The sequence below is a fragment of the Nannospalax galili genome, unplaced genomic scaffold, assembly GCF_000622305.1.
Source record: "Nannospalax galili isolate Female #2095 unplaced genomic scaffold, S.galili_v1.0 scaffold382, whole genome shotgun sequence".
In the NCBI taxonomy this organism is placed as follows: Eukaryota; Metazoa; Chordata; class Mammalia; order Rodentia; family Spalacidae; genus Nannospalax; species Nannospalax galili.
This window is the reverse complement of record NW_008348685.1, coordinates 516,898-544,750: the sequence shown is the minus strand read 5'-3', so window position 1 is coordinate 544,750 and position 27,853 is coordinate 516,898. Positions and strand designations below refer to the sequence as shown.

General features: G+C 41.2%; 1 protein-coding gene across 1 annotated transcript in view; it reads left to right on the top strand.

Annotated features, from left to right (window-relative positions):
* Positions 1-27,853, top strand: part of Sgcd (sarcoglycan delta) — a 440,866-nt gene that overhangs the window by 210,765 nt on the left and 202,248 nt on the right. The window contains exon 6 of the mRNA XM_008845949.3: positions 9,119-9,142. Within this exon, the coding sequence (XP_008844171.1) occupies positions 9,119-9,142 (24 nt within the window). The remainder of the gene's footprint in view (positions 1-9,118; positions 9,143-27,853) is intronic.

Sequence of the window (27,853 nt, the reverse complement as noted above, 5' to 3'; positions counted from 1 at the left end):
TAGATGCCTGGAAGAAAGTAGTGCTGAGAACAATGTAGTTCCAGAGGGAAATAAGGACTTAAGCAGCAATTGGGATATTTTGGCAAAGAGTATGACTGAAGTCTGCCCACAGCCAAAAAGCTTACCTGAGGCTAAATTGAAAAGCCATGGACTAATTTCTCTAGCAGAACAACATAACATAGAAATGGTGGCATGGCTGTTAATGGTGAATATTATACTCATTTACAATAAAAAAGAGAAAATGGGGCAGAAAGAAATACAGAACATACAGGATGGATTGAAAAAGAGCACTAGGAAGATTAATGGAGGCTTGGCATGTGATGGAGAAGATCCCCTGGATAAGGAGATTAAAGTGATTAGCAAGATTAAAGTGATTAAGGAGGGGCCAAGAGATTAGGACTTAAACAATGGAGAGAGTGCCTCCAGGGCAAGACCATACCCAGTTAAGCCTCCATCTTGTGAAAGGAAAATGCTGCAGGGTCCACTGAAGAGAAAAGCTTCTAAAATGGATAAAGCAGGGTGGAGTCCATCCCAAACTTACAGTCAAACTTAGCATTGTCGTTCACATGGTGGTGGCTTTAGAGGCATGAAAGATTCAAGAGTGAAGGGGTCATCATTTCTTCCTCCGAGGTTTCAGAGAGCCTCGGAGGCCAGGGAGTGTGCAGCAGGGGTTCTCCTGCCTAGAGAAGGCCCTGATAGACCATTGTGTGAAGCTGTGAAGGTGAAGCCTGGTTGGCAGTGGAGACCCCAAGAAGTTCGTGATGCCAGAGCTGTGAGGCATCTGCCAAGAAGACCTGCATATGGGGAGTGGCACCAGCACAGGAGAGAGATGTGTGTTGCACACAGCAAAGCTGGAGAGGCTGAGCCATCTAAGCCTTTTGGAAGTAAAGCCCCAGAAGTTGGATGTGGAGCTATTGGTTCCACTGTATGTTGGGAGTATGTAATTTGTCTTTTGGTTTTATAGAGGCTTACAGTTAAGATATTTACCTGAGTCTCAGAATAGACCTTGGACTGTGGACTTTAGAATAGTATTGAGACTGATAATGACTATGGGGACTTTTAAAGTTGGATTAAATGCATTTTGCATTTTATATGTTCATGATCCTATGGGGGCCAGGGGGTGGAATGTGGTGGTTTGAAGGAAAATGTCTGCCATAGGCTCCAAGTGTTTGGACATTTTGTCCCCAGATGATGGAGCGGTTTTGGGAGGTTTTAGAAGGTGTGGCTATCCTGGAGGAAGCATGTCACTTGGGGTGGGCTTAGAGAGTTCTTAAGCTTTGCCAGATCTCCAGTTGTTCTCTTGCTTCCTGTGCCTGATGATGTGAGAGCTTAGCTTCTGCTGCTCCTGCTCCAGCCACCTCCAGGCACCATGCCTCCCTGCCATGACGGACTGTAATTCCCCTGGAACCGTAAGCTCAAATAAACTCTTCCTTCAACAAATTGCTTGGGTCAGTATTTCTATCACTGCCACAGAAAAGTGACTAATACACCATCCCAGCTTATAGTCAAATTGCTGAAATGACTACTGGACCACTCACTTCAATTTAAAATTAAGTACAAGTCATATTAAGAGATGACAGTAGGGGCTGGAGAAATGGCTCAGCATTTAAGAGCACTGGCTGCTCTTACCAAGGACCCAGATTCCATTCCCAGCGCCCACATGATGGCTAACAATTGTATCTCCAGTTCCAGGAGAATCTGATACCCTTTTCTGACCTCTGCAGGCATTGCACCACAAAGGTGCAGCTATATTCGTGCAGGCAATGCATTTATACACATAAGATATAAATAAATAATTTTTTTAAAAAAGATGCCAGTATAAGTGGTTCCGAGATCCATTTCCTAATAGCACTGGAGAGATTGAAAAGGAGTTCACCACGTGCTCAGCAAGCCAAGGGATTACATTTGTATTTAGAAAGAGGCTTCTGTTGTGCTTGGCTTTGTATATGTTTCTTTATACCATGCTCTTGGGCAGACAATTCTGAGTCTTACCCACTTGGAGTTGGAGCATGCCTAGGGCAAGGCATTTCATATAAACTATATGGAAAAGAAGTAACTGGAACTCTAGAGATGGGGCTACAAACTGTAACACAGCAGATCCCATTTGGAGTGTGGATGGGGGGCGGGGTGTGTGTGTGTGTGTGTGTGTGTTTGTGTGTGTGTATAAGTATATCTCTAAGAGTGTCTGTATGTATCTGTGTGTATCTGTGTATATGCATGCTTATGTATATGTATATGTCTATGTCTCTGTTTATGTTAGGAGGAAGCAGAAGATTGTAACTTGAAATTTTTAATTTAGGCCAAATACACTGTTCTTCAAATTTATATTACCTCCCCGACTCCATTTTACCAATATTTCACCTACTTACAATAACTAATGCCATGCTCCACAAAGCAGCTTGGTTTGCATTGGTGCTGTTTAATATAGTTTCTTTGAATTCTGCATCTACATGCAAGAATTTATCAAAATGATTTATCTACGTCATGTACATGCAACCTGACTTACTAGAATGAGCTTGTGCAAGTACAACCAGTTTTCTGAAAAAAATTAAGTTCTCTTTCATATGTCTGGCAGATATTACAAATATTAACTCATTTAATGTTCCTAGAAACTCAGGGAAGCTGGCGTTATCATCATGTCTATATTGTAAGTAAACTGACAAGGGAAGTGAGCCCCAGAGAGTAATGAACCTCAGAGAGATGGACTAGCCTGTCTGAAAGCTAATCAGATAACAGCCTGCATTCCCACTTGGGCAGTGGGACCAGAGAGGAAATCTTAGGTTATGCTTTGTTGCCTTGTAACACAGTGGCTCAAAGCAAAGAGTTGTCTAGAGTATCACAGTGAATCAGAGGTGACCGCAGCAAGAATTCCTAAACAGAGGAGCTGATTCCTCATCCTCTAGTCTTCTGAGAATGGAATCTGCAGACCAAATCACCTGTGTATAGAGTCAGGTGGAAAGAGGCCGAGTATGTGGACAAAACAACATGACGGTAATATCCATTCTAAAGTCAAAGAAGGTGCTGATTCGGAGAAAGGTCCTAAGGCAGAATCAGCTCTGCGAGCTATGGTTGTCAACTCTTAGCCTGTTCTGAGCTGCTGGGTTTTTCAAGATCATGTGAATCCAGGTCCTTTTTCCTATAGCAAAGCAAGATTCCTGAATTGTAATACTCGCTCTCAGGCTTTGTTAACATGCTGTCATTAAGGATGACAGATGCTCTTAGAAACATTCTAAATGCTCTTGATTTAGAATTGCAGCATCTTTTCCCTGGACAAGTCACTAATGCACCTAGAGTTACCGTACCCCTCTTTGCAAACCAGAGATAATAATCACACCTGATGGGTTTGTTGAGATGCAGTGAAATGAGAAGCTGGGCTAAGTGTTAGACATAGAGTGTTTCACCTCTACCTCCAAGGAGACTCAGAGCCCTCTGTTGGTTCCATGAGCCTATGATGCAGAAACCCCCTTGATGGTTTCACTTTTAGATCAAAAGTCAAAGAAGTGTCTAAAGAAGAGGTAATTCTTCTGTGATTCTGAACTTTCCCTCAGACTCTGGTAGGCTGTGTGGAGTCACTCCAAAGAGTAGACTATCACAACTTCTCCCACAGTTCCGTGATTAAAGGATTTGAGAGATTAACAACACCTTCAGGAAATCACTCTGAGAACTCAGTAGGGTAGATTCTAGGGAATAAGGATTTTCTGAATCAAATCCCATCTCTGAAAAGTAAGATATATGAATGCACACGTAGAAGCAGACTGGGGGCTCATTTCACACTGAAGCGTTGATACCCAGTCCAAATGATATTAGCAAGAGCAGCGGAGGAGGCAGCAAACCGTGACAGTCTATTATTCTGGTAGCAGTCAAGAGCTTGGATTGCAGAAGGCTGATCCAGTGCTCTGTTCTCTGAATGCCAGTGGCAACTTCTGCAGGTCTCCCAACATACTTTGACATTAGTTTACTTCTTAATTAAATAAGGAGATTATTCAAGAACTGTCAGATTGTAAACACTGAAAATTGCTTAGTCAGAAAATCCTAAATATGCAATTTTGCCAAATTTGAGAATTACTGTCAGAATCATCCCCAGTCACCAGGCCCAGTTGATCCTATCCTACCACAAGTAATTTTGGCTAAATTGAAGTGGATTGCTGAGTGCTGTCCTGGGAGCATGGAAGAATGATCACCGGGGGCAGTACCACAACATCAGAATGGAATCTTGCCAGTTACAAATTTTCCAGGCCTCAAACTTTCCAAGGAGGCCTGGGACAAAACACCAGGCTCTGCAGCTCTTCCAGAGTTTGGTATTGGTATCTTTCAGGTATTGTTGCCAAACATTTAATTCTCTGAAAGTCTGGAACATCTGGATGTGAGTGGTGGTTTTTCTCATGTCTCTGTTTCTCAGTCCAAGCCTTCCACATAATTCTAGGATTTCTAGAAGGCTCCAGCATTGAGGGAAGGAGGGTGAGTGGTCAGAAGAGATACTTCCTGAAGAGATATTTTCTGAATTAGAACGATTCTCTCTGGATGGAGAAAGGACAGCATTAAAGGAAGGAAAGTTTAGACAGGGACAGGGAAAAAAACAAAAGGCCTCCGGAGAACAGAGAACAAGAAGTAAAGAAGGAGGTTTGTTCTGTGTTAAATAAAAATGTCAGTGCAGCCCCAGCAGGGGACCTCACAGGCAGTTGTCATCAGAATGTTGAAGCTGGGGGATTTCCAGTGAATCCAGGCACTCCCTCCACCCCCCCCCAAGGTTACCACATTCTACTTTTTTCCGCCCATGAACACATTTGAGCTTTGCTTCTAAATATGAGACAAGAGCAATAGTGATGTGTTGACCTCCGTAAATGGACTAGCAAAACAAAACAAAAATGGAAGTCAAGATGATTCCACCTTTGGCCGAGAAGGCAGGGGGTAGCTTTTTAAAAAGAAAAAGGAAAAAAAACCAAAACTGTTAGTCATAAACTCAAGCATTGGGATGTGGTCAGGAATTAACAGAGCAGGGACAGGGGAGATGATTCAGTGGGCTAAGCACTTGTTGCATAAGCAGTGAAGCTGAGTTCGAATCCACAATACCCCTAGAAAAAGCCTGGTGTAGTGGTATTGTCTCTAACTACAGCACTGAAGGTGATGGGAGACAGGCAGAATCTAACCAGCCAGTCTAGTCAGAGCATCAAGTTCCAGGTTTAGTGAGGGACCCTGTCTCAAAGCCTGGTCTACATAATAAAATAAAATAAAATAAAATAAAATAAAATAAAATAAAAAAATAAAATAGATAGAAGGCAATAGAGAATTACAACCATAAGTCAACCTCCGGCTTCCACATGTTTACTTGCAACTGTACACACACACACACACTCACAGGCACATACTTCAACATCCATGCACATACCACAGATAGAGAAATTGATAGAATAACTGCTACTGTTTAGCTCTGTGGGCTTTAATATGCACACATGCAAACCTAACAATAATTACAATATTATTAGTAACTACAATTATTGAAAATATTAGCTGGCTCACACACTTTCTTACTCCTAACAAGGAATCGGAGAGAGATATCAATAGCCTCATTTTTCAGAAAATAAAGCAACATCTCATCAAGGTGGACTTGTCAGAAGTCACAGCTAACAAATGGAACAGTCCAAGCAGTCTTCTGACTGGATGACCGACCTGTTCAAATGCTAGCTGGCCTTGTCTCCTATGTCATGGGAATTTCTCTAACTTTTCAGTAAAGAAGTTGGGCCAGACAGCTTTATAAATCTCTCCTAGCTTTACTACTCCATTATTCAAGGTAGTTTTTTTTCTTTTTGAGTGTTTTTTATGCTGTGAAATGAAGTACTTTGTAATCAGAAAGGCTTCTGTGTATTTTAATATAAAAGGGCAGTACATTAAGCCTACCCATAAGCAAATAATGTCAACAAGCAAAATGGTCATTTCTGTTGCTACAGTGAAAAGGGGGTGCAGTAGGAATCAGGACTGGCCATGGAGTCAACAGCTCAGGTTCCAGCTCACTTTCTACCTCAGCTCTCCTGGCTGTGACCAGTATACCAAGCCTCGCCCAGGCCTCAATTTTGTTACCTCGGAATGAGACTCACACATGCCTGCTTGTCACAAGGGATTTGGAAATGGAAGAATGAGCCTGTCTAAGGGAAAACTTGTCTCGGGAATGTTCAAATAAGTCTGAGAATGAAGGGTGAATGTGACAAACACAGTGGGGGTGAGGACACATAGTAGGAAGCCTGGCTTCAGCTCCTGGGCTGATCAGCCCATGTGCCATGGGGGTGTCAGTAGCTTTTTTTGAAAAATGTAAGCACTAGTCTAGATTAGCATTTCTGAAGCTGTCAGTCATGACTAAATGTCCCTTTTAAATGCTGGAGAGACACACATTTGAAAATCACAGAGTATTCAGTCTCCAGATACCAGCATTAGCGTATCCAGAGATGTTCTACAGTAAAGAAACATACTTAGCTTTATTTAATTCATTTATCAAATGAAGAGGATATCTCCTGAGACACATTTGGGAAATTCAAGTTTAGACAGTATGGTTCTCTGAGGAACCATAAATAGATAGTGTTACGTTGATGGCAGGGATCATTTTTCTCATACTGTTCTGTTGCCATCCACTCCCATGGGGGTCGATTTACCTTCTTAAGTTAAAAGGCTTTAGCAGGCACGTGTGCGAGCACATGTGTTTCATCAGTAAGCACTGTGAACACCATTGTGCCTGCTGTTAGGATAGCATCTGTGCTGGATAGCTTTAGTGTCAACTTGACACACCTGGGTTGAGGGAGTCTCAATCGGGAAATTGCCTCTATTGGACTGGCCTGTGGCCATGTCTGAAGGGCATCTTCTTGATGAGTGATGTGGGAGGGCCCAGCCCACTGTGGGTGGTGCCACCCCTGGGCAGGTGGGCCTGTGTTGCATAAGAAAGCAGGCTGAGCAGGGGCCAAGGGAGCAAGCCAGTAAGCAGCGTTCCTCCATGGCCTGTGCTCCAGCTCCTGCCTCCAGGTTCCTGCCCTGAGTTCCTACCTTGGGCTCCCTGATGAACTGCGTGCGACCTGGGAGATGTAAGACAAATAAACCCTTTCCTCCCCAAGTTGGTACTGGTCAGAGTGTTTTGTCACAGCAATGAAGAACAAACTAAGACAGCATCCATGGACAGTGGAGTTAATATAGAAAATGTATTTCTTAAATTTCTATGTATCAAAGAAATCCTAACTCAGTGATTTTTTTTTTTTAGGAGTATCTTTATGAGACTGAAGGGAAGAGATGGCTTGATGGTTGAGAGGTGAGTGGCTAGCTGCTCTCCTCTCTTGTGATTTCCAGTTCCCATATCTGGCTGCTTACAACCACCTGTAACTCCGGCTCCTGGGATCCTATGCTGCCTTCTGGCCTCCAAGGGCCCCTGTACTCATAGGCACAGACCCACACAGATATGTCATTTTAAAGTAACAAATTTTAAAAATATTTTCATTTTTATGTGTATGAGTAGTATTGCCTCCATGTATACAAGTGCACGTTGTCATGCAATGCCCTTGGAGGTTAGAAGCGAGTGTTGGATTCCCCTCGAACTGGAGTTATAGATGGTTGTTAGCCTCCATGTTGGTACTGCGAATCAAACCCAGGTCCTCTGCAAAAACAGCCAGTGCTCTTAACTGCTCAACCATCTCTCCAGCTCCTTAAAATAATAACAATAAGTTTTTAAAAGGATTATTTTTGTTGCATTGAATCATTTATGGCCCAAATTCTGTCCAAAATGAAGATGGAAATCAAAATGAGTTGACAGGATTAGAGAAAATCTTATGGAATAAATGACTACTTTCCTAGATTATGAAAATGTGTTAAATCTCATTTAAAATCTGTTAAATCTGAATAGTATGGAACGAATGGGAATGGAAGCAGAGTTTGAAGGGCAGATGACTTCTTACAGTAGAGCCCAACAGCCACAGAAGCTACTGAGCAAAAGCATAGGGTGAGGGAAGAGAGTTGCAGGAAAGAGAGAAGTATGAAGAAGATCAGGAGGACACCTTGATGCAACTCAGCAAACGTAACTGTGTAGAGCTAGGTGTTGACATATAAGGGGAAATGCATTGCATTTCAAATAAGAAAAATTATATTTGTGCCCCAGTTCTTTCCATTAAAATTGTCTGCCCGTATAAATGTTAGATGACTAATTATTTAAAAATAGTTCTCTTCAGTTTTGGCAACCCTTTCCTTAGATACCCAGTTCCCTCTAGAGAGACAGTTACATCAATAATGTCATCTTTGTCTTTCCAAAACACCTTGTAAGCTTGGCACAATTAACATTTAAGTCTAGATAACTCTGTTGTGAGGACTGTTCTGTGCCTTGTATTTGGCACTATCCCCAACCTCTACTCACTTGATTACCAGAGAATCCCCAGAGTTATGGCAGCAAAAATATTCTAGACTTTCCCTGGTACCCCTGAGCAGACACATATTATGCTGATTGAAAAAATGCTATTCAAAGTCAGGTCTGATGGGCACAGACCTGTAATCTCAGCTACTAGTAGGCAAAGCATGACGATCTCAAGTTCAAGTCCTGCCTGGACTACAAAGTTGAAGAACAGCCTGGGCAACTTAGGGAGATCCTGTCTCAAAAATATAAAAATTATAAAAGATCTGGGTTAAGGCTTAGTGATAGAGTGCTTGCTTAGCATGTGGGAGGTTCTAGGCTAAATACCCAGTATCGCACATGCACAAAATAGAAGAAAAGGGGGTGAGGAGAGGAACGAAGAGAAAAACCACTGCTCCAGGAGTATTTTGTAAATTAAAAATCACTGTGCCAATAGTTGGAGTCAATGGCTTATAGGACCAGGCCTGTGTAATGGGAAGAAGACTTAAGTATATATCAAATAGGAAACTTTGGGTGCAGACATCACATCTTGAGGGTTAACTGGCTTGAGGAATATGTAAGCCTGTGGCTAACAGCCTCATCATCAACTCAGACTCATCCTGGGCATTCAGCCTGTCAGCCTTATCATAGGTCTAATTTCCTTCAAGGTTATAGGGTGTCTACTGGTGACCAGTATAGCTTGGTGATCCGTGTGTGCACCCAAAGCTAGAAAAACAGCCTAAGTAAAGAAGGTGGAGAAAGTTCCAGAAATCCTCTTTTCTTTCATTACTGGTTCAAACTGACAGCTCCTGACTCCACTCTTTCACTGATGAGATAAATGCACTGTGTAGACTGGAGTTGAACATCCCCAGACCAGTCTTCATGAGGAAAACCTAATCAGACTTGTGCAGAGTATAGTGAGTTTAGTGGGGATACCTTGCCCATTGAACCAGTCACCATTCAGATAGATTGTGCTTTGGTGATGAAAACACTAATTGGATCCAAGTTGGTTCATAAGAAAATAAAAATACCTGAAAAGAATTTTCTGAGCAAGAACATGGAGAAAAAAGTACATGAGGGTTTAATAAAACATATCCTTGGAGGAAAATGAATATTGATAAAGCTGTGGTTTGAAACCTTTAGTCTCTGTTCAAGACAGAAGTGAGCAAACCCCTATGTGAGTATATGATCTTGGATAAGTTATTTATCTCCCTGGACCACTTTTCTTATCTGTGTAATTGGAAAAATTAAAAGTTCTTATAATACTGGTGGGATGCCAAAATGAGACAGCGCATGCAGGAAACTGAGGTGCATAAGGGGCCGAGAAGACTTAATGCACAGTCACTGGTGATGAGACTGAGGACTCAATTTTAAGCTTGGAGAGATGAAAGGGCGTAGCAAATGGAAGGAGGAGATGGCCTTGAGAAGAGAGGGCCCAAGCAGGCCTCTGATCTTGCTGAAAGAGATTCTTGTTCATAGCCTCCTTAAAGACCATGAAAAACATCTCCAATATTGTTTCTCCAGGTAAATATCATAGCTCTGTAAAATTTGTTGATGTGTAGACATTACCAACTCAGATACCAAACAATTTAGATCATTTTTGTCAGCTTCTTATTCTCTTCCTTGTGGAACTAGGTAACATTCAATCATTTAAAATTCAAGAATGGAAAGGAAAATCAACCCAAATCTAGGGACTGGATCTGATGTTTTTCAAACACTTTAATAGTAGATGTTCATTTAAATATGTTGTCTTGCTCAAGATACGATATCAGCTTTGACCATAGATCAGTACCAAAGAAAGCATCTGTTCTATGGGATTCTTCCTTTAATAAGAGATGGAGTATTTCTATCAGCAAAGTAAGGTGAGCTTAGGTTGCCAGCCTGGATATAAATGTAGTGAATTTTACAGCCCTGGACTCTATAAACCTAACAGTGATATTCTGTTTAACATAGTTAGCCACTAATAATTATCATGTCATGAAACATACATTTCTTGAGCATCTATAAAACACCGAGCATGGGCATCACTTGGTGCCAATACAGGGAGTCTGAGGTCGGCTAAAGAAAAGGGACCTCAAAGGACTTGCACTTACTGGCCATGTGTTCTGTTCCAGTAAATGGGCAAGAGACTGCCTATGCCACATTGAAATATGTGTGTTATTCTATCCAGTTTACTTTGCTTTCTTGTTCCATGAGGCATTTTCACTATTAATTGTGGCATCATTTTTTTCCTGATTACTTGATCTTAGGTCCTTCATTTAGATGCTAAATATTCATCAAAAGCCTTTTAGACTCTTGGCTTTCTGTGTCATTTGCAGAAATCATAGTGCTGACAGACAATGGAACTAAAATTCTAGTTCATGTCCATCTAACTATGCTGTCTAAACCCTTTCTATTTAATGACCTTGCTTCAAAGGTGAACTGAAAAGTAGTTACTGCTACCAGGAGATCCAATATCATTGATGAACAAATCAGTATGTTGGGGAATCGAAATCATTGGTGAACAAAAATTGAATAGAGATAACCATTATCATCATGAGAACTATGCCTCAAATCATTGAATCCTATCACCAACCAGGTATAAGCCCATTCCATCTTCATAAGAAGCCCCATGAGTACCATTATTACACTGACTTCACAGATGTGGGAGGCAGAAAACATGGCTGAACTCTGATGCGCAGTCAGAGAGAGGTAAACCCTGGATCTCAGGAAGTCCTTCTTAGAGCTCGTATTCAGTGTACTATCTCCAACAGTTCACCACAAGCTTTCAAGTGGCACAGATTCCCTAAGAAAGATGTGGGAGATTGGTTCTAGGAACTTCTACAGGTACCAAAATCCTTAGAGACTAAAGTCCCTTATGTACATTGATACAGTGTCTACATATAATCTATGTATCCCTCAATATTCATGGTTTTTCTTTTTCCTTTTTAACAGTTTTAGAATTTCACACATGCATATAATGTGCTTTGGTCAAATCTACCCGTCTTCCCTCCGTTCCAGTTCCTCCCCTAGTCCCACCCCACTACTTTTCCCTCCAAAATTCATGTATTGTTTATTTGTTGTTTGTTTTAAACACATTGAGTCCACTTAGTGCTGCTTGTATGTACGTGGATAAAGGACCATCTACTGGAGCTTGGGTAGACATTCAGGGACAACATCCCTCATCTCCTCAGCAAGGGGTAGGATATCATGAGTACCACCTCCCATCCATGCTGGGATTTTGTCTGGAGTCATCTTGTACATATCTCATGCAGGCAATTGTAAGTGATCTTTAAGCCATTGCTATCCTGTACTGTCGTAAGAAATGATGAGAACATGTACGTGCTCATTCTCAATGTGACTTTTGAATATATTTTCTATCCATGGTTGGGTGAATCTGAGAATACAGACCTTGAAGGCATAGAGGACTGATAGCACAGATAAGGTTATTTCTTCTCTGAGGCAATGAGTAAAGCCTTGGAAGAGGAAGTGGGGTTTGATCCCCTGAGGGTGCAAGGAGATTTTGGTTGGGCAGAAATGGAGAAATGGGCTTTTCATGCTAAGTGATTTCCAGCAGTGAGGAGACAAGGAAAAGATGTGTGTGGGTGCCTGTATGGGGTCATCATGTGCTACATGCTGTGTGATGAACTCTAGGCTGGCTTTTCACCCTGTCTAGCCCCTGGTCTCACTTCTGCTGGTGCTGTGACATACCAGTGCTGTGGGAGAGCTGACTTTATGACCATTGATTTATCTTCACGTTCCCTCCATCTTCAGATACATTACCGAGTGCTCTGTTGCCACAGTCAGTGAAGGGAGGTTTATGACTCAATTTTATTCCTTGGCTTGTGCAGACAACTGGCTCCCATTGCAGAGGAGTCATGTGAAATAAAACATCATTATTAGGGACCCTCTCCTGGTGCTCTCTCTCTTGGCTGATGATTGCCTGTGATTTAAGTTTCAAGCTAGGACCTGCTTTGGGAACTTTTTTTCAGAGGTCAAATTTTAGTGATTAGAACTTTCAGAATTGATGGCATATAGCTTTTTAAATGAGATAGTGAAGGGCTCAGCGGGTGCTCTCTGCACGAAGATGATGATGGGATGGTCACTTTTTTCAAGAGGGTCAGCGTCTTCTATAGTATACATGTCTCTCTACTCCCTTGCTATCTTGTCCTTCCAGTATACGAACGTCCCATTCTTCATACCCAAACAGGAACCTATTACCAAATGTTTTCTAACCCTGTCTCCACAGTTACCCCATCAATTCTTTGTCTCTGTCAGTTCTTTAGCCTATCAGTTCTTAGCCCCATCCTTCCAACAACATAAACCCTTTCCTCATAGGGACTTTTACACTTACTATTCTTCCTACCTGAGAGGTTTTAAGATAAGTTACTCCCTCATATCATTCCTTCCCTTTATCCAAATCTCTGCCAGTGTGTGAATGGAAAAGTGCGGGTAATAAAATGACGAAAAGAGGAGGGAAACTATACGTGACGTTCCTTTCCTCCACGTTTGTTAGTTTGTCCTGTCATGGTGATGTCCATTCTAGTGAGAGCCCTCATGTCATGGTAGTCTCACATGGTTGCCCTCAGTTCTTCTTTTTCTTAGCCTTTTTGACTTATTTATTTTTATGTGTATAAGTGTTATGCCTTCATGTATGTAAGTGCACCCATGTTGCGCAGTTCCCGAGAAGGCCAGAAGAGGGCGGTGGATTCCCTGGAACTGGAATTAAGGACAGTTGTCAGGCACTTTGTGGTTGCTGGTTATTGAACCTGAGTCCTTTGCAAGAGTAGCCACTGCTTAACCACTGAGCCATCTCTTCAGTCCCTGCCCTCAGTTCTTGCTAGACATAAACACTGGTTCTTGGTCTAGTCCTCAAATGGATAGTACCAGGGAACTTATTCACGGGATGGTAACCTGTGATTTCAGAGCCATTTTGAGAGGGAAATCCCCGGTTCCTAACCTTCATCACCCATGTCTGCTCACATGCTTTTCTTCTGTCTTCACCAGCTTTCTCTTGTTCTTTAACGGATAGTACCAGGGAACTTATTCACGGGATGGTAACCTGTGATTTCAGAGCCGTTTTGAGAGGGAAATCCCAGGTTCCTAAACTTCATCACCCATGTCTGCTCACATATGCTTTTCTTCTGTCTTCACCAGCTTTCTCTTGTTCTTTAAAGGCTTGGCAAAGATGTCATCTCCACCACAAAGCCTCTCGTGACCAACCTGAATAAAGTGGTTCCTGTTTCTTTCCTCTCGTCCTCATCACTCACGTATGGGTTTTTTTTACTCGAAGGTATCAGCTCCCCACAGCCTGCCATTTCCCATAGGAGGGACTTCACGTATGGAGAGTCAACCCCACAGCCCCTGCCACACACACAAATGCATGTTCTCTCTAGGCCCCACTCTCCTGATAAGCTCAGGGTGAGGGCCTCTAGGGCAAGATGCACACAGGTTTTCTTTTGATGACTAAGTCAAGTAGACTGACTCAGTCTGCCTAGAATATTATAGAAGAGAAAGTGTGTAATTGTCTATGAACCCCACGGAGTGAATGGTGAGACAGGCTCCCTGGAAGCACAGCTCCAGGCACGGCGGGGCCTGGCAGTTCCATGACTTCTGTTTGCCATTTCTTCCGTAGCAGAATTAGCATCTCTATTTTCTTTTGATGACTAAGTCAAGTAGACTGACTCAGTCTGCCTAGAATATTATAGAAGAGAAAGTGTGTAATTGTCTATGAACCCCACGGAGTGAATGGTGAGACAGGCTCCCTGGAAGCACAGCTCCAGGCACGGCGGGGCCTGGCAGTTCCATGACTTCTGTTTGCCATTTCTTCCGTAGCAGAATTAGCATCTCTATTTTTCTTCCCCAATAATTCATGAGAGGCATACTAACATTCGTTATTTATCTTTTACTAGAGCTGCGTTGAGGCAGGAGCTTTCCTTGTCGCCATCTCTAGGAGGATTCGTCCAAAACAGTAAATGAATTTTGAGTCCCTGTGAGTGAAGGAAAACCTACACTCTATAAGACTAAGGATGAGATCATTAGAAAACAATAACTTCCTGTGGGCATCTCCTGTGGGCATCCTAGGGCCCCTCACCTCTTATTTCTCTCAATAACAATGATGTTGTTAATAATAGTACAGTGTAGGTAGCATGGGGTCTTTGGTAATAAGGTACTGTCATCTGTTTGGATCATAGCACCACCAAATAGTTTTAGATTTTTTTAATTCAGAATCATCTTTCATCCATGGATTCAAACACTTCCCAAACAAGGTTTTTATTGGCAGATTGCACTTTGAAAGGCACCCAGTTACGTAGGTGTATTTCTCATTTTGATGTTCTGAAGTCATAGGCCACACTATGGCTAAGGTTCCTGATTATGTATTTTTGAGAATTATCCCAAGTCCATCATATTATCACTTAAAATGTACCTTGGAAAAATACACTTAAATGTTTTTAGTACATGTATTACGTGGTGCAACAGCCACCAGCCAATTCCAGAAAATTACCAGAACTCCCAAAATGAATTGTGTACAACCGCAGTCACTGTGCAGCCTCTCCACCCAAACTCTGACAACCCCAATCTGCTCTCTGCCTTTATGGACCTATTCAGGACATTTCATAAGAAATAATTGCACAATGCAGGGCTTTGTTAAAGCCTGGTGTCTTCAAAGTTCTTCTATACTACAGCCTGTGCCAGTGCCTCATTGCTTAGTATGGCTGAATTATCTCAATATTTGAACACATAATATCACATCGTGCTGCTCATAGTCATAGATATTTGACTTGTTCCTACGTTAGAGCTGTTGTGAATGAGGCTGCAGTAAACGTCAGTGTACGTGCTTTTGCTTTAGAGTACTTTAAATTGTCTTGATTGTATACCTGTGCAGTACATTTGCTATCTGATAGTTGAATTTTTTAAGGTTTATGTTATTTTTAATTATGTGCAGACATGTTTGTCTATGTGTGATTTTGTACACATGAGTGCAGGTGCCAGTGGAAGCCACAGAGAATGTTGGATCTTCTGTAGCTAGAATTACATGAGGTTGTGAGTTTCCCAGTGTGAATGCTAGGAACCAAACATGGGTCCAACCAAATAAGGTGTTCTTAACCACAGAGCCATCATCTTTCCAGTCACTGTGGTTAAGTATTTAAGGAAACAAAGAAGGGTCTTCCACAGTAGCTGCATCCCTTCATGTCCCCACAACAGGATAGAAGATTTCCAATTTCTCGATGATCTTGAAGTACTGTCACAATGTAATGTCTAAATTTCTGTAGTGGCCAATGATGCTAATAGTAGATATCCTCTCATGGATTTAGTCACCATTTGTGTGTATTTTAGAGACTGTTTATTTGCCCACTATTAAACTGGCTATTTGTCATTGTATTATTCAGTTTCCAGAGTCCTAAAAGTATTTTTACTCTAGCTATTTATTAGACAAATGATTTGCTCTTATTTTCTGCCATTCTGTGGATTGTCTGTTTACTTTCTTGGCAGTGCCCTTTGTCAAGCAAAAGTTTATATTTATTTTGTTCATTAATTTAATTTTGAGACTGAAAAATGATCTCATGTAGTCCAGGCTGACCTGTAAACTACTTATGCAGCTGAGGATGACCCAGAACTTTTGATCTTCCCCCTCTCACATCCCTCCAAGAGCTAGGATTACGAACATGTACCACCACACAGTTGTAGCAAATATTTTATGTTACTGCAGTCAGTAGGACTCGCCTACTTTTCCTTTGATCGATTGTGACTTAAGAGTCTTTTCTGAGAAGCTTTTGTCCAATCAGTTGTCATATATATTGATTTTTACTGATTGATTTTTTAATCCTCTGGAGATGAGAGAGAGAGAGAGAGAGAGAGAGAGAGAGAGAGAGAGAGAGAGAGAGATTTGGGTAGTTATGCTAGTTACTTTTCTGCTACAGTGATAAAACACCATGACCAAGGTAACTTATAGAAGAGTTTGTTGGTTTTATGGCTCCAGAGGGGTAAGAGTCCATCATGGTGGGGAGGCGTGGCAGGAGGCAGCCAGAGCAGAAAGCTGAGAGCTTGCATCTTCAAGCTCACATAGAAACAGAGAACACAAGCTGGAAGTAAACCAAGGCCATGGCTGTGGGCTCATAAAGTCCATTCTCTGTGACTTGCTTCCTCCAGCTAGGCTATACCTCCTAATGAGTCCATGACACTACCCAGCCAAGTATTCAAATACTTGAGTCTAAAGGGGATAGTTCCCATTCAGATCACCACAGAAGTATGCGTATGTGTGTGAATGTTCCTTTGTGGTATATGTGTAGGGAATAGAGGTCAACATCAGATGTCTGGCTCTATCATTCTCTGCCTGATTCCCTTAAGATGGGGGCCTCATACTGAATCTAAAGCTCACAGTTCTAGCTGAGCTGGCTGGTAGAAAGCTGCCAGGATTCACTTGTCTCTGCCTTGCAGTACTGGGGTTACAGGCACATGAGACCATGCCCGTTGTTTGTTTGTGTGTGTGTGTGTGTGTTTGTTTGTTTTGTGTGGTTTCTTTGTTGTTTTATAATGTGAGTGCCTAGGATCCTAACTCATAAGCACTTTTATCCACTGACCCATCTCCTCAACCCCAAGTACCAAGTTCATTCGTACTATTTCCTTATAAGAAATTTTATAGCTTCAGCTCTCATGCTTCAATCTTCAGTCCATTCCTAGTTCATTTTTGTATGAGGTAAAAGGCATACACACATATAAGGTGTTTTCATCAAATCCACGCCCACTCCTTCCCCTCCAACTCCTCCCATATCCCCCCGTCACTTTTTTCTGATAACTTCATGTACTTTCTTCTTCTTTTTTTTTTTATGGGACATTTGGCTGCTCTAACATTCCCCCCTCTGAAGAGGTAACCCTAAAATCTTTTAAGGATTAGATACAAGCTCCCAAATACTTTCAATATTTTTGTCCTTTGGAATGGAGTATGTTGCTAAGAGGTCCAAGGACATTTTGACCTTTAGCCAAGAAACTGGCTACTTTTCTCTGGGGTCTTTTTACCCTAACTGCGTAGTGAATTCCTACCTCCTATTCTTATCACACCACCCTATGAAGAGGTTTCCCAACTTGCAGATAGGGTATTGGGACACAGACTGCTCTGGCTTCTTCCATGCTGAACAGGGAGGCAGGATGAGGCAATTGGGGTCTATCTAAAAGACTCCCAAATTGCATAACTCTTATCTGTAAGGGGAGAAGAAAGTCCTTGACTGGTGAACAGGAGATGTGAAGGAGAAGTAAAGGCAAGAGTAATTAGCATTACAAGTTCTAGACAGGGAAACAGAAAAAAGTCAGAACAGGGCAAATTTCAAATGATCATATGAGAGTCCATTGGAATTTCTTGACGAGAGCTTCCAAAAGCATCCCTCTGTTGGGTTCCTCCTCATTTTTCTTTTGTCTGCCAAGAGTGAATTTGCTTTGATAGCTGTTGGAGTGGTTAGAATCAGTGTCTGTTCCCTTTCAAAGACTTCTAGATAGGGGGAGAAAAAAAATTTAGCCCAAGTTTTAGAACAATAGTAGGTTGTCTCCCTTAGCTACAGGTGGGCACTACAGTATTGGAGACCAAGATTTGAAGTCTAAAATCTGAGCAGCACTTTCTGATTAGAAATAAAATCATCAGTGAGAAATAATTATCTAAATAACTTTTTATATGGACTTAAGCCTAATGTCTGGGAAGTGTAATCCCTTGAACTCTTAAAGAAATATACTGATGGCTTTACTCTTTGGTTATACTTTCCTTTTGGATGTTTAAGACCATATGGTTGGCCAAAATAAACCAATTTATTTTTACTCTTAAGGTCATTGGAGGATCTGTTCCTTAGGGGTCACATGGGTTTGGGAGGAGCTCCTGGCTCCTTTCTTTTATCAGTTCCATCTATGTGAAGATAAGTCAAAGGTCCTACTCGACCATGGTTGGCTTTAGTTGGAAGCATGGAGGACATGTTTCCTCTGAGTTGACCTTCCTCTTTGTAGACTGGACACTGGTTCAAGTCCATCTCATGGGGTCTCCATTTCATGGCCTCCCTGAACAAGAGGACAGGAGAAACACAATTCTTTATTTCTTTGCTGAAAATCACTTGGCTCTAATGACACCAATTCATCTGTAGACTCATTTAAAAAAATAGCATTTTTATTCTTTGTGAATTCCGTACAATGTGTTTTGATCATATTCAACTTACTTATTTTCCTCTCCTCTCTGATCCACCACTACCTCCCTACCTGTCAACCTTATATCCTCTATTTCTTTTTAAGCCCATCAGGTTTGATTGTGTCCCCATATACTCTTGGGTATGAGTCCAGGCCCTGGAGCATAGTCAAACTAGCAGAGATCACACCCTTGAAGAAAACTGGTTCTCCCTCTTCCAGCACCCATCAGTTGCCAATAGCTCTTCATCTAGAGGTGGGACTTCATACCAACCCTCCCCTTCCATGCTGGTATTTTCTGGCTTGAGCTTGTTCACTTCTTGTGCATGCTGTCACAACTCCTGTGAGCTCATACATGCAGTGTCCTGTAATGTCCAGAAAATAATACAATACATTGTAGCCACCCACTGCCTTGGGCTCCTGCAATCCTTCCACCCCCTTTTTCACTCCATCTTCTCTGAGCCTTGGGGCAGGGCTGTGATATAATGTTCCATTTTGGGCTAAACACTTCATCTAGACTCAGTTTTATTTCATTGTTCTGTGTGTCTGTGTTATGTCCATAGCGTAGTGCGCTAATTATTGGAGCTTTGTAGTACATTTTGAAACAAGGAAGTGGGAAATGTCCACATTGGTTCTTAGTTTTTTCAAGGTTGTCTTGGCTATTTGGGGTCCTTTACTTTTCCCTTATAACGTTTTTATTTTTATTTTTTATTTTATTTCGTGTGTGGGAAGTTTGTAATTCTAAAATAAGTTTTCCAGATCTGAAGAGACAGGCTGTTGGAAGATTGATGAGATTATACTGAATCTTTGTCAGCTGGGGATTTATTTCCAAGGGTCACAATTGATGAACACAAGATGCATTTCCATTTACTCAGAATTTTAATTCCTTGGAGGCCAATTTTTGCTGTTTTCAGTGCATGAGTTTAACTTTTCCAGTTAGTGTATTCCCAAGTATTGTTTTAAGTGCCATCATCAATGGGATCATTTTTGTAATCATTGAAGCCCCACCTGCCTTTGCCTCCATTAGAATATTCTACTGGGAAATTCCCATTTCCTATGTCTGTTATCACATCCCACAGGCTTTTTCGTCTTAATGTCCTAAACACCTGACACCTGTGAAAATACTTTCTGATGTACGTAAGAATGAATCATTACCAGAATTGGGCCTAGAGTTAGGAGCCATAACTCATTTACCTTTCAAATAAGCTAAAATGCTAAACTAAGCTGCTTCCATACTAGGGTAGAATACATCCCTGAAAATATGTCATAGTTATGTTACCTACAAGGTCTCATCGTTTTTTAATTACTCTGCTTCTCTTTTGAAGTACCATTCCTGTAATCTTCCAGATTTCTTCTTGTCCAACACCCAGCCCATCTACCCTTCCTTGCTCTTGGCTGTTTTTTGTGTACTGCATAGATCTAATATTGCTTCAAAAACCCAATCAACCCAGGTTGGCAATGGCTTAAAATGACACATGAACCAGTAATGTTGAGGTCTGCATAGATTTCAAGCTGAGTCTGTGAATCTCTACATCGCTGCAGGTCTTCTGTCTTCCTGAACGCATGCTTATCAAATAGAAAAGAATCATCTCTTTAGACTCACACCAGTTAAAAGTAAAGGGAGGATCAATGTGGAGTCAAATCATGTGCACTGAACTCGGGCTGCTTCATCCTTGTTGAAGATTTCCTTGATGGGAACCTGTGTAAATCATGGCATGGGATGAGATAGTTTCTCAGAAAATAGCTGTTTTGTGTAACTATAGATCCAAATTATACTCTAGAGACAAACTTACAAATCATAGTCATATGCTCTGTTTAGGTAGCTAATTTCATAAGTTCTAGAGTCAAGAGGTCATTGTGAGTGGTAAGTGCATCTTCATGTGTATATGGTTAATACATTGGTTCTCTGGTTTGGGTGATTTCCAGGATGTTATGCACTAGTGGCCTTGATTTCCCTTTTTGTTAGCAGGTAGTTCTCACGTGAGGAAACGAAGTGAGACTCTGAACTTCCCATCTGCAGATTGTGTTTTCAGTATTTTCCTAGGAAGTCAGTGGGCTGATCATTTTCAGCCTGCAACCCGCAGTTACATCCATGGACAGCTGAGGGGTGTTGAAGACTTCATAGCAACACCATCTGTGCATTCACAAGAACGTTTTTCTCTCAGATAAAGATGGTCTGTATTAGTGATAATTAGGCAAGTTACATGTTGGGATCAGTAGCTGATTTGGTTTCCCAGGATTTCTGTACTGATAAATAATGTAGAACACACGTGGGTGTCCATGAATTCAGAGGAAACTGAAGATCATACTACTGTTTTAGTTCTCTGTTCTACAGCAGGAGTCAACAAACAACAGACCTTGAGCCAAATTCAGCCTGTAACCCATTTATATAAATAAATTTTCTTTGAAACATAGCCACACCTATTCATTTATATATTCTCCATGACTTGTTTTGAAATGTTGAAAGTAGATTATTTGTAACAAAGCATATATAGTCTGCAGAGCCTGGAGTATCTACTGACTCTGTAGATAAAATCTGCCTACACATCTCCTAGAAGATACTGTACTGTCATGCAGCTGTCATTTAAACATAGCCCACATCTATTTCAGGTTTGACACTGTTAGCTTGTGGTGGTGCTTTACCGCCTCCAGTCTGTCTTCAACGATATGGCAGTTCCCCTCTGTCCTTCTCCCACTAAGCAGAAGACGGAGCTCCTTTTTTTTCCTCCTCAGTCACAGCATGCAGATCCCGATTCCTGCATGTGTGTTCCTATGTAGCATTAATGACTTATCATATAGATAAATCATCCATGTAGCTGTTACATGCTCTCAGAATGGAGAAACATTCTTATCATATTTTGATTGGGATAGCTGACCATCAAATAAGGACCCTTTTATTTTGTATTCTTAATGATTAGTCATAGTGTTTGGGGTGGAAAATGCACTAAGAAACATTTAATGGTTTACTGAATGAGTTTTAGGAAAGAAAATAGAAAAATGCTTGATTATTTTCTATGATTATTTTTATTTTATTTGTATTTTATACAGATGAGTGTTTTACCTGCATGTAAGTGCATGACCTGAATGCAGTGCCCATGAGGGCCAGAAGGGGGCTTTGGATCCCCTGGAACTGGAGTAAACCATCATGTGCATGCTGGGAGGTGAACCTGTATCCTCTACTAGAGCAGCCAGTGCTCTTACCCTCTGAACCATCTCTTTAACACTTTGATTGCTTTTTTTTATTTTTATTTTTTGGTCTTTTTGAGACAGGGTCTCTTTGCATAGTGGTTAAATATGTGGTCTCTGGACACCAGTGGCTTACAATGAAAGTCCATTTCCACTATTAACTTTGTTTGGGTGTAACCTACTTACCCTCTGCTTCAGCCTCCTCACCTGTAAGATTAAGATAGAGATATTGTCTTTTTGTTTGTTACTGGGGAGGATAAAATCTTATCATCCATGTATGATTTAAGCAACATACAATAACCATTGCTGGAGATTTGTCATTACTGCTTTTAAACAAAATCTGATGCCCTGGGCTGGAGAGAGGCTCAGTGGTTAAGAGCACTTGGCTGCTCTTGAAGAACACCCGGGTTTGAGTCCCAGCACCCACATGACAACTACCAACCATCTGTAACTCCAGTTCCAGGTGATCCAATGACCTCTCCTGACCTCCATGGGCAGGCATTGCAAAGACATGGATGCACTTAACATGTATGCAGACAGTACACTCATATACATAGAGTAAAAATAATAAAATATTTTTTTAATTTGATATCCTGTTATCTTAGTTCTGCCATGCTTCTAAGTTATTCAATATATGTATGCATGAATATGTCATTAATGCAAAGAACTCCTTGGCTCCTCCTCTCTATCAGATAACTGACCACAAAGTTGAGAGAAGGTGGATCTGATGTGCTTTTGGTCCTTCAGTGTTTCATAACCTGGAGTCAATATCTGCCATTTAGGAAAGGATGTATAGCATAGTTTCAGAAGGACTAGAGATACCACCTTTCATTTTTATGACCAGAGCACATACTTGCAAAGGGATAAAATGATGCTGCATTTGAGGACTTTGATACAGAACCAAGAGAACTGAGTATTATGGGTAGAGAAGCATCCTAATCCCCTGGGAATTGTGGTGCCACTGTTTCCTTCTGTTCCTGTAGGAGACCCTGGGTGGAAAGACCCTCAGGCATTCTGACCTAAGGAAATTTCTAGATGCCTTGGTCTTCAGGGTTCCTGGGGTGAATAGCCAAGAGTAGTAGCAGGTGGATGGATTCCAAAACCATTTGCTTTGCAAATAGTACACCTAAATTCCTGTCTTCTTTGAAAAGGTGGACTTGGTTTGAATGTCAGCCCCATTATTCACTGCGTTCTTGTACAGACCTCTTCCTCTCTGGGCTTTCCCATCTGTAAAATATGAATGCACATGGTGTAAATTTTACCATATGGTTGACCTTGTCTTTAGCCTACAGTCTTAGGAATGATGGACCAATTTCAAAAGTACCCTGGACTCAGAGGTTTTCTGTCTCTGAGGCAGAGAACACAGAGCTCCCCATCCAATATCCTCCTCTTTCCTGGGCTCAGTCACTGCCTAACCGCTTCAGACTGTCCACACCCATGTGACAAGAGTATCCATAGGTCAGGTAGCAGTGTCTCCTTGGAGCCACCAGAACTTGGGTTTAGAAATGTCATGTTTGTCACTTTCTTGCTGTGTGACCTTGAGTAAGTTATCCAACCTGACTTCTGAGGGAAACTTAAGAACTGAAGAACTTACCGTAGTACTTAGAAACACTGAGCAAAGTACTGAGTCCTGAACCGTGGTGGAAAGCACAGCCGTTATTTAGAATTAGCCTCTTAAGAGCTGTGCTTCCATCAGATTTACTTTCCTAAAGATGCTGAAGATTTTTTTAAATTTATTTATTTTATTCGCGCGCGTGTGTGTGTGTGTGTTTGGGAGGCGGGGGCAAGAAGAGAGTGTCAGATCCCCTGGAGCTGGAGTTACACTTTGTGAACTGCCTGGCATGGGCGCTAGGGTCTAAACACTGGTCTTCATCTCTGAACAGCAGGTTCTTTTAATCATCGAGCCATCTCTCCAGTCTCTGAGGAGAGCTTTTAACTGGATCCTGAGGGTACTAAGGATACCTCATTTGCTACAAAGCCATGGTGCTTTCAAATGCTGATATTTGTGAACCCTGGGTAACAAAAATTATGAGTCTCTTTGTAGTCATCCTTCCAAAAGGAGAGAAAATGACAACATCAGACATTTCCATCAAGAGTCTCCAATGATAGTGTGAGTCAGAGGTTGGAAATAAAGCATGCATTGCCATGGTGATAGAGTTAAGATTCTGTTATGAGCTTGTTTAATTTATGATCAGTTATTTCTATTTTCCTTCAGCACCTTTGGTTTTTTTCTTCTCGAATTACAAAACAATTAAAGATTTTGGCAAGGAAAATGAGCCAGATGTAACAGCTTCCTCTTACAGCTCTCACTAGAAGTAAACATGCTGCAGTATAGTTCTTCTTCCTGCTTCCAGAATCACCCTCCCCCGTTCTCAGCTACAGAGCAGAGACACAGCCCCTTGGATGTGGAAAAGCCCTTGGTCTCAATGGAGTGTAATTAAGTTGAAATAATGTTTCATCAGCTGTTGGGGGAAGGAAGTCTGGAAAGAAGAATCCTCTGCTTCCTGAAAGTTACTCCAGGCTACCCCAGAGCTCCTGCTGAAGTGCTGACATGAAGTGACCACATGGTGCCAGGACTGATGCACTTTGTTGTATGTATGCCATGCTAAATAAGAGGGCCTAGGAAATCCACACAGGGGCTGGGGAAATGGTGCAGTCAGTAAAGTGTTTGCCATGTCCCATGAGGACTTGAATTCCTATCCCCAGTGTCCACGTAAAAGCCAGGTATAGCAGCGTATACCTGTAATCCCAGCATTGGGAAGAGAAACAGGTGGGAAGAGACCATTGGATCTCTGGAGCTTGTGGGCCAGCCAGCATAGCTCAGTCAGTGAGATCCAAGTTCGGTGAAAGACCCTGTCTCAAAACAATATGGAAAAACAGTTAAGGGAACCTGACAACGACTCCCAGCCTTCACACACGCACACACACACACACACACACACACACACACACACACACACACAACTCATACACTTGAGCTGAGGTGTAGCTCACTGGTAGATTATTTGCATGGCCTATGTAAAGTCTTGGGTTTGAAACTTAAAATTTATATTTAAATGCAATTTATATCTCCTAAGTAAGATACTACTTCATCATTGTTGGCATGGAGGAAAGGAGTTAACTTTCTCCCACCCTCTAAGTTTGAGGCCAATGCAATTAACTGTAGATAATTTTAGTAAGAAGCAATGAAATACAGTAATGTGATTTTGAACAATGTCTTTGAAGTTAGGCGTGCCCTGCCCAATTAAAATTTGTACCCTGCCTGTGGTTCTCTGGGTAAAGTTAGATAAGTCATTTTTACATCCTTGATCTTTAGTTTTCACATCCCAAACACAAACGCTAATAATGCCCATAACTAATGAGCCTGTTATGAGGTTGAAAAGGTCCGCTGCATACGAAGTGCTTCCACAAGTATAAAGTATGCACTGAGTAACTGCTGTTAATGCAATTTTTATTAGGTGTTGAGGTTTAGTAACAACTGTGTTAATTAGACATTGCTCCAGGGAGGAAAGAGTAACACACAGTTAAAGTCAGTCCTAGGATGAGTAAAAGAAAATATGGAAAGACATCCCTTTCTGTAATTCCTACCTGCATGTAGAACTCGCGCTTATTCACTGAAAGAAGGTGCTTCTTGTACCTTATGCTACTTTGCAAACTTTTGGAATTCATTCCCACAGCCAGTCCTCACTTTTAACATCTGTAAATTAAGAAGTCCAAGTAAATTACCTCTGGGGACCCTTCCTGGCCGGGCTTTTAGCCCTTCTGGGAAATTTTTCCAAGATTATTCTGAGCCATTTGTACAAATAATCACCCTTACCTGAATATTTAACAGAATTGATTGTTTGTTTTATGGAAAGTAACTGGCAGACACTATAGTAAGAAACAGCTGGATTTATGCAGCCTTACTTTAGCCTACTAAACAAAACTATGAAACTCTTTGGAAGGCTCATCCGACTCTTTAGCCTGGGATAACTTGGTTTTGATATGTTATAAGCATAGATCTCAGCACACAACAGCTGGGAATAGAGTTACCAGTTCAGCTGGCCTTTTGTAGAATCCTAGGTAATAGGTGAGCTGTTGAGAAGTGATCAGATTCTGAGTATAATTTCAAGGTTCTTCCTTTTACTTACCTTTAGTTTCTTGGATTCATGTCCCAGTGTTCATCTAATTAATTGAGAAGAGCCGTTAGCAGAGAGAAAGTGGTGATGATAAATGATTAGCACTCACTCCGAAGTTGGAGCTGTGCTAAGGACCCATCCACCCCACGAAGGAGGCAAAATCATTACCTTTTTTTGACAGATAATGAATTGAGCACAGAAAGACCAAGAAATATGCCCAGGGTTTCATACCATCTCCATGGTGGAGCTGGGAATCAAAGTCAGGTGCTCTGACTCGGGCCTTGCAGGGAGGATGCGACTTATACGGAAGAACCACGTGACACCACCCTTCCTGCATCCCTTTCCTCTCGCTACAGACAGCACATGCTCCCTCAAGTTTTTGGACTAAATCAGAGGTTTGCCACAGTCTTTCTCTGGAATCTTTATCAAACCATGAAGACAGTAAAAGAGATGCTTAATGTGGCAGGAATTTGCCTTCTAGGGGATAAAGAAATTGTGCAGTTAGTGAACTGACTTACTTGAGAGAAGGACAAGAAATTATATCAAAACACTCTTTGTTCGTCTAAGGTAATGATGAATGTTTAAAAGTTTCTGTTTGTAGTGTGGTAAAATATAGATAACAAAAAGCCTACACTCAACCATTTTTAATTGTACAATTGAGGGGCATTAAATGTATTGATGTTATTTAGCCATTACCACCATCTACCCATAGAACTCATTTAATCTTGGAAAACAAACCCTGAACCCATTAGAGTGGTATAACTTATCTGTGTCCCAAGGGCCACATGTGGCCACTAGTACCAAAAGATAGGAAAGAATATGGTTCAACAAAAATTGTAAACTTCCTTTAAACATTGAGACTTTCAAAAAAACTCAATTGCACAGTTCTTAGGCACAAACATTATAGACGGCAAGTTTATGTTCCCATGTCAGATGGTTGGCTGTCCAGCTCAACTCCCTGTTTCTGTCCCTCTGACCCTGTCCCCAGTGTTTCTGTTTATGAACTTGACTGCTCAGTTATCACATAAGTGGAATCGTACGGTGTCTTCTATTTTGTGAGTGGCTTGCTCCCCTTAATACCACCCTCCACAGGTTCCTTCCCATGTATTAGGATTTGCTTACTTTTAAGAATGAATAATAACTCAGTCATCTGTTTTGCTAACTTACCTGTTCATGAATCAAAACACATTTTGTAAATATTGGGACACATCGGCTCAGCTTGATTTTTAGAACTCACATCATTTTAGAATCACAATTAGATCACAAAAACAGAAATCTCTTACTTTCCCCCAGAGGGCGGAGAGTATAGAAAGTTGGCTCAGCACCCAACTTGTATAAACTCATGAGCAGTCTTGTAGTTCCCGAAGGAGACATTTCTATTACTTTCCATCTATGGAATCACAGTTTTTTATTCTGTTCATCCTTCATTTATTCTAAATTAACCTAGTCATTTGTTTGTACAACAGCTTCCTTTTGGAGTTGTATTTAGGTTTTGTGAAATTTTTGCTTTCCACAGTCAGTAATAGATTTGTTAAAATATTAACCTTGGGGAAATGTGATTTGACAGTTCTTCAAAGAATGTATAAAACTAATTATAAGTGAAAATTATTTCAATTTTAATGATTAAAACAAATCTTCCAGCTTTGGATTATTCTCTTTGAACTTGCATTATAGACCTGTCCATCACGATGAGCCCATACATGCCTTTTGACCAAATTGCATGAATCAAAGTATTGACCTCTTAATCATGGTATTGGGGGGGTAGTCTACTTAAATTTAACTGTAAAATAAAATTTGTATAAACTCAATTTTGGAAGCTAATACATGTGGACCAAATGAAAGAGCTTCCCAATACTTTTGTGTTTCTGAATAGTACCCACATAGCTTGTTTTACAGTTTTGGGTGGCATGCCATTTTATTACTGGAATCTGAATACAAATAGCCTCTAAGGGACCAGCATGTTATAGGGGGCACGTAGCATGGTACAAATGTCTGCCTGCAAAAAAAAGCTTTAATCATTAGCGGTCCCTGCATCCAACCCGAGACTGAGCTGATCCCTCTT